The sequence below is a fragment of the Asparagus officinalis genome, chromosome 5 (assembly GCF_001876935.1).
Source record: "Asparagus officinalis chromosome 5, Aspof.V1, whole genome shotgun sequence".
In the NCBI taxonomy this organism is placed as follows: domain Eukaryota; kingdom Viridiplantae; phylum Streptophyta; class Magnoliopsida; order Asparagales; family Asparagaceae; genus Asparagus; species Asparagus officinalis.
In genome coordinates this window covers 62,853,124-62,858,924 of record NC_033798.1, presented here as the reverse complement: position 1 = coordinate 62,858,924, position 5,801 = coordinate 62,853,124, and the positions used below count along the sequence as shown (strand labels likewise).

At 52.5% G+C, this 5,801-nt stretch overlaps 1 protein-coding gene across 1 annotated transcript; it reads left to right on the top strand.

The window, feature by feature from the left end:
* On the top strand, window positions 826-1,767 carry LOC109841924. Its single transcript, XM_020410847.1, has 3 exons — window positions 826-1,057; window positions 1,132-1,209; window positions 1,283-1,767. The coding sequence occupies exons 1-3, from the start codon at window positions 826-828 to the stop codon at window positions 1,765-1,767; spliced, it is 795 nt and encodes a 264-aa protein (XP_020266436.1).

Sequence of the window (5,801 nt, the reverse complement as noted above, 5' to 3'; positions counted from 1 at the left end):
CCAAGAGACATGTTTGTTCCGTTCCTTGAGCGTTTGGAGAGGTGCTCTTGGAAGTGTAAAGACATTCCCGATGCGCAGAAGACGCTCTCCCACTTTGTCCATTATAATTTTTGTCGCTTCTTCCCCTACTTCAGCGGAGGAAGATACGGCGAGTCTCTTAGGGATGTGCCGACGGCGGACCACCACACAGCTCTCTCTCGTGGTGCTTTTCAATGGTTGGTGAATATTCAGCCGGGGTATCACATTCTACGCACAGGTTCTGTGTGCTATCTTGAGCCGTATATCCCCTGCAGGTTTGCCCGTCAGTTCGGGTACGACCAACTGTACGTGGACAACGCCAATCCCCGCCTACACTTCGAAGGAGGACTAGTGGATGGAGCTCGGGGATGGTTCTGGACCCATGCTGGTGGCACCCAGGCTCGTTTTGAGTTACCCGCGAAGGATCGTGATTTGCACCACACGCTCCTGTACTGTCAGTGGTATCGGGGCGCCAGTGCTAATCCCTCTGGTTTCTGGTTCCAGGGTTCGTGTTTGGCGGAACAGGGGCGCCCTCCCGTAAGGCCTCTTCGTTCTTCGAGACGGAGGGGTCGCCAAACTAAGGACGCTGAGGGTAGCGACGTGGGTCCAGGTGAGTCTGAAGTGCTCGAGGCTCGGGTTCCTTCTCCTGGTCCTTCGTTGGACCCCTAAAATGATCGGGGAGAAGCTGATGAGTTAACCTGGGCGGGCGAGAGGCTGGAGCGAGCCCGGAGCGCGATAGCAGGGCAAATGGGAACGCCTCTTCTATCTCCGAGTAGTTCGCTGCTCTCCAAGCGGTAGCGGGAGATGATGGCGGAGGGTTCCAGAGCGGAAACGGCTAAGAAGACTCGTCACGAGGAAACTATGGAGGCCGTTAGAGCGGTGGAGGGTCAGGATGATGATGCCTCTGGGGCTGGAGTTGTTCAGTCTACCTCTCCTGCCGCATCGAGGGCGGCTCCGGCGACTTCGAAGGACACTCCCTCGCAATCTGGCGTGAGGCCACAGACAGGAGTCCCAGCGGCTTCTGTGTCCGCATCAGGAGGTAATCTTTGCAACAGTACCCTTGATCGCAATGTTGACCTTACACCTTTTGACACTTGCATTGGGCTTATGCAGGCGCGGTTGAGAAAGTGATCTCCATCCCTTCTGTCGAAGAGGAGGAGGCTGGGAATAAAGAGGGGCCTACAGGCTCAGGTAAGCGTAGGTTTTAGCATTACTCATCCTTCCGTACCCAACTGTCGATAAGGTCCCTTTCGTGCATTCGCAGCTGATCCTGCCCCTGAAGTCGCTTGCAAAGAGGATCCTCCTTCTTGGGCGAGTCGCTCGTCTGGGGAGACGGGCGAATTTGAGGAGAATGACGACGTCCCGGTTCATGAGACGTTATCCAGTGAGGAAGAGGTGTTGGCTCGCGAGGATGCGCCCGGCCAAATAGAGAGATCTCCTGCTCCTGCGGAAGCGTCGGCTGGGGATCGTCCATCAGCGCGAGAGTCTCCGCTTCGAAGGGAGGCTTCTACTCTGCAAGTGACCACTTCCTTGTCGGCGGCGGCCGTTGATGCTGTGACCGCTGCTCCGAGGGCGTCATTGGTCACACTGGCTTTGGCGGCGCCAATCCCGACTTCTACGGTTATGACCACAGGTACTTCAACCGTGATTTCATCCATAGAGGAGGAGGATGCCCTCTCTCCCTTGGAGCGCGAGCGAAAAAGGAGTGCAGCACGATCCGTGGCTGAGTGCGGCACGAATCCATGCTGATTTCCAAGGACACTCTAGCGGCTGCATCAAGCTCGCTTTTGGAGGAGAGTGTCCTTCGAGGTTTCAAAGAGGATCTCGACTACATCGACTGTGCTTCTTAATCAAGAGCTCGGCCACACTGCGGCAAGCCCTACTTCCAGCGTAAGGAGGAAGTGAAGGAAGCGTTTCAACGTTATTGCTCATCGCGCGGAAGAGTTCCACTCTTGGGATCTGCATCCAGCGAGTCGAGCAGCAATGAACGAGACCATGTCACTAGAGGCAAGATTGTCAGCAGAGTTGGAGCAGGCCAAGGCTGAGGATGAACGAATGGCCCTCGAGCAACAGAAGGCCGATAACCGCGTTTCTCGCTTGACTTCGAAGGTAGAGAATCTGAAGCAAGTTATAGCTAAAGCGCAAGCCTCATTGGCCATTCAAGAGAAGGCTCGTGAACAGGCGGCCAAGGAATTGGAGAGCATTGAATCCCACCGGACACTGACGGCTAATTCCGTTGAGGAAAAGGATCGAGCCCATAGGGAGGTCAAAGAGACCGTCCAAGACTTGGCTTCACGCATTGAGGAAGATCTTCGCCAAGAGATCTTGAGGAAGCTAGAGCTTCGTCATGCTAGGGAGATTCGCGAGGCGGAACTGCGGTTGAAAGCCTTGTAATTTGCCCCTTTTGTCTTTGATTGCCAGTTGTACTAGGATTTCTTTCTATGAATGAAATTATCCTTTTGTTTTTGGTTACTATTACTCCTGTGCATGTTCCATTTCTCTTTTAACATGCGTTAGCTAGAGTGTTAGTTGTGAGGGGCGGTCTTCAGCCGTCGGCGAATTTCGCCCGTAAGCTTGTCTCCTCTGCGAGCGGATTTCGTCTGCAGGCGGATTTGGAATTGACTCTAGTTCCACAAGTGCAATCAGTTTTGACTCGTGGCAATCTCGGCGGCGAATTCGCCATCAGATAGGCTCCGCTTTTGGTGGGCCACGCATTGGTTCGTGCTTACGTCAGCCGAGAGAACGTGGGCACGTCACTCCGTATTGAATGCGGCGTAGTGGGGCTCTTCGTCCCTCGCGCCTGATTTGGGCCGTATTTGAAGATCGTGCTTAAGAAAAACCGTTGGATTTTGGCCGTCCAGGTAATATCCGATTTGTTCGGCCTTACCCTTCAACTGTTTTAGCCTTGAACGGTCTAATCAAGTATTGAGTAACCGCCTAGGGTTCTTAGGGTATTTAACACCCTTACTCCCTATCAGGAGGATCTACAGCCTTCTCATTGTCTTCCCCAGAGTAAACCCAAATTTCTCCTTCCTCATACCCCCGATGGCACCGAAGGTGAAGAGGGTCGCTTCTAAGAAAAGGAAAGAACCGTCTTCTTCAGGCGCTGCTGAGGCTGCAGCGGCCGAAGGTATCTTTTCCGTTCTTTGACAGCTTCAGGCAGTCTCTCCTTGATCGCGTGGCTGATTTGCGGCGATCGGACGAAAATCGGCTCGCTACCCGTTGCATGCATGAACTCCGTCTCTTGGAGTCACGCATGATAGAGTTAGAGACCTTGCTACGGGAAGGTCCGGAAGCCAACATGGAGTCTTGCCTGGCTCATGTCAGGTGTCAGGAAGCCCTGGAGCAGGAGACCCGTTCCAGAGAAATAGCAGATTTGGAGTCTACCGCCAACTTCTGGGTGGGCCAATAACATTTGCTGGAGGAGCAAATTATCGACCTCAATCACACTGTAGCTCGACTGAGGGCCGAACTGGGGCAGGCGGAGACGAACTCGAAGGGGCTCCAGTCTGACGTTGTGAAGGTCAGTAAGAACGTTGAGGCGGAAATTCGACGTCTCCTAGCCTTGCGCCAGGCAGACGCTGCTGCCAGGTCAAGCTCTAAAGCTCAGATTCGGAAGGCTGCTGAAGACAAGGCCCGGGAAGACCACGTGAGAAAGGTGGCGGCGGCCAAAGAGGAGCTCTCCACTTTCAGCGTGTTCGACTGAGGCCTTGATCTTATGATTGTATTAAGACATTTTGCTTATGACTCGTTTGTTTATGAAATCATAACTTTGTTCAAATGTATTGTCTTAAAAAAAACTGGGTGCGTGTTTTGCTTATTTTTTGAACGTAATATTATGACTTTCGTAGTTGCAAAAAGACCATAACTTTGTTCAAATATACTGTCTAGAAGCATCCAATGAGGCTTGTGTTTGCTCATTGTTTCACCGCCCCTCAGTGTTTTGCTCTGTAATGGTCGACAATCTCGTACCGCAGGCGAAGTTTCCTTTGTGATGACGAGTTTACCTTAAGGGCCAAACTCTATCCCGATGAGTTTACACTGTTGGCAGAGCAAGGGTGACGGCGAGTTCCCTAAGATGGCGAAGCTCGGCTCCTGACGAGTCCACATTATCGGCGAAACTCAATTGATCGACGAGTTCGTCAGCAGGCGAGACTCGATCGCGGTGAGTTTCGCTTGGAGGCTGAACTCAACTGCTGGCGAAGTTCGGGTAGATGGCCAAACTCAACTGCTGGCGGGTTTATGCTGCAGGCGAAACCCATATGGTGGTGAGTTTGAGTTGAAAACCAAACTCAATTGATGGCGAATTTGAGCTGTAGGCGAAATCCATATAATGGCGAGTTTACACTACTGGCGAAACTTGGATGGTGGTGAGTTTGTCCAACAGTCAGAAGTCCAACTGTGGGCGAAGTTCGTGTCACGCGTCCGTCGGCAGGTCCAAGTGCTTGCCAGCTAAGACTCCGCGGGCGCATTAATGCTCATTAATGGTGAAGCGACCGAACGCTTCGCCTCTCGTGCCCAATCCGATCGGTCGGTTTGGGGTCTCGAGAGGAATGGCCTTTATTGGCGTTGAGTTCAAAGTGTTGCCGGACATCTGGACCGCTCGATCGCTTGGGGTAACGAATCTCAGCCGTTGAGTTCTTTTCGAATATATATCAGTACTCGCCTCTCTTCAGCAGAGTTCTTACTGCTTGAGGGGTGGATGTACCACCTCGAGGAACTGGCCTATGATGATCCCTCTGACGTCCCACCGCCCCTTCCACTGTATCTCCTGCTCGAGCGTGAGGAGCGGGCGAAGCGGATTCGGGCAAAGGAGGCCGAGCTCAAACGTCTGCGGAAGCGGCACCAAGCGGTACTGGACCGGATGGACGCTTACCTGGACAGGGCTTTCTTCGAGGATGCTGGCTCTCTTCGCGGCGAGGCAAGGCTGCGGGAACGTGGGTGTGAGGCGAGGAGACTCGTTGAGGCCGCCGGAGTGGTGGAGAAGGAGCTCCAACTTCTTCGCCAAGAGGAAGAAGACAGCGAGGTAGACTTAGCCAGGCGGCAGTAGGAGCAAAAGGAGAAGGTGAGGATCCGGCGTGCGGCGGATCGTGCGGCGGTCAAGGCTAAGATTGGTTCTTTTAGCCTGCTAAAATTCCTGTAATGCTCATGCTGTCGTCCCCCTCTTTTTTTTGTTGTTTTGTTAACTTAGTTGGTGCATCGGGCATCACAACTAAACTGAAAACTTATGTAAATTGTGGCCCGTTGTGGCTCTTTTGCTTGTTTTGCTTGTTCTGGCTTGTTCTTGCTTTGCATGCACAGTTTTCTCTTTCTTTATCTGCGCTGTTTGGCATTTGAGTTGAACTTGGTGAGCCTTTGACTATTCTGTTTTGGACTTAGTCGTTTTAGGCTCTTGTTCTGTTCTCTGTTGCTCACAACATGGAATCGGGCTAACTCCGATCTTCGCGTTGCAGCTCGAATGGGATCAAGAGAGTAACACTTGGTTTGCAGCGAAGAACAATCGTTCGCTTCTGTGGCCAACTGAAGAACTCAACTTCGACTCGCCTCTCGGCGAGTTGTTGCCTGGGGAACTGACAGACGGGTCGTTTGCCGAACCGCCTTCGATAATTGTCGTTATTTGGGAATGCGACAATCGATTGTGGTAGGAGCCATCGCGTGGTAGACTCTACCCATCAGTCATTCTAAAGGAATGTTAGAATATCTGGAATAGGTCAAATAGTTCAGGGACATAGGAGTGTGACTATTGACAGGAGTAATAGCACGTCGCGTGGTAGGCTATTGCT

Excerpts from the sequence above, each read along its gene's own strand:
- LOC109841924 (XM_020410847.1), top strand. The coding sequence starts at position 826 with ATGGCGGAGGGTTCCAGAGCGGAAACGGCTAAGAAGACTCGTCACGAG. Across the intron at positions 1,058-1,131 it reads TTCTGTGTCCGCATCAGGAG|GCGCGGTTGAGAAAGTGATC; the intron begins GTAATCTTTGCA and ends GGGCTTATGCAG. Across the intron at positions 1,210-1,282 it reads AGAGGGGCCTACAGGCTCAG|CTGATCCTGCCCCTGAAGTC; the intron begins GTAAGCGTAGGT and ends GTGCATTCGCAG.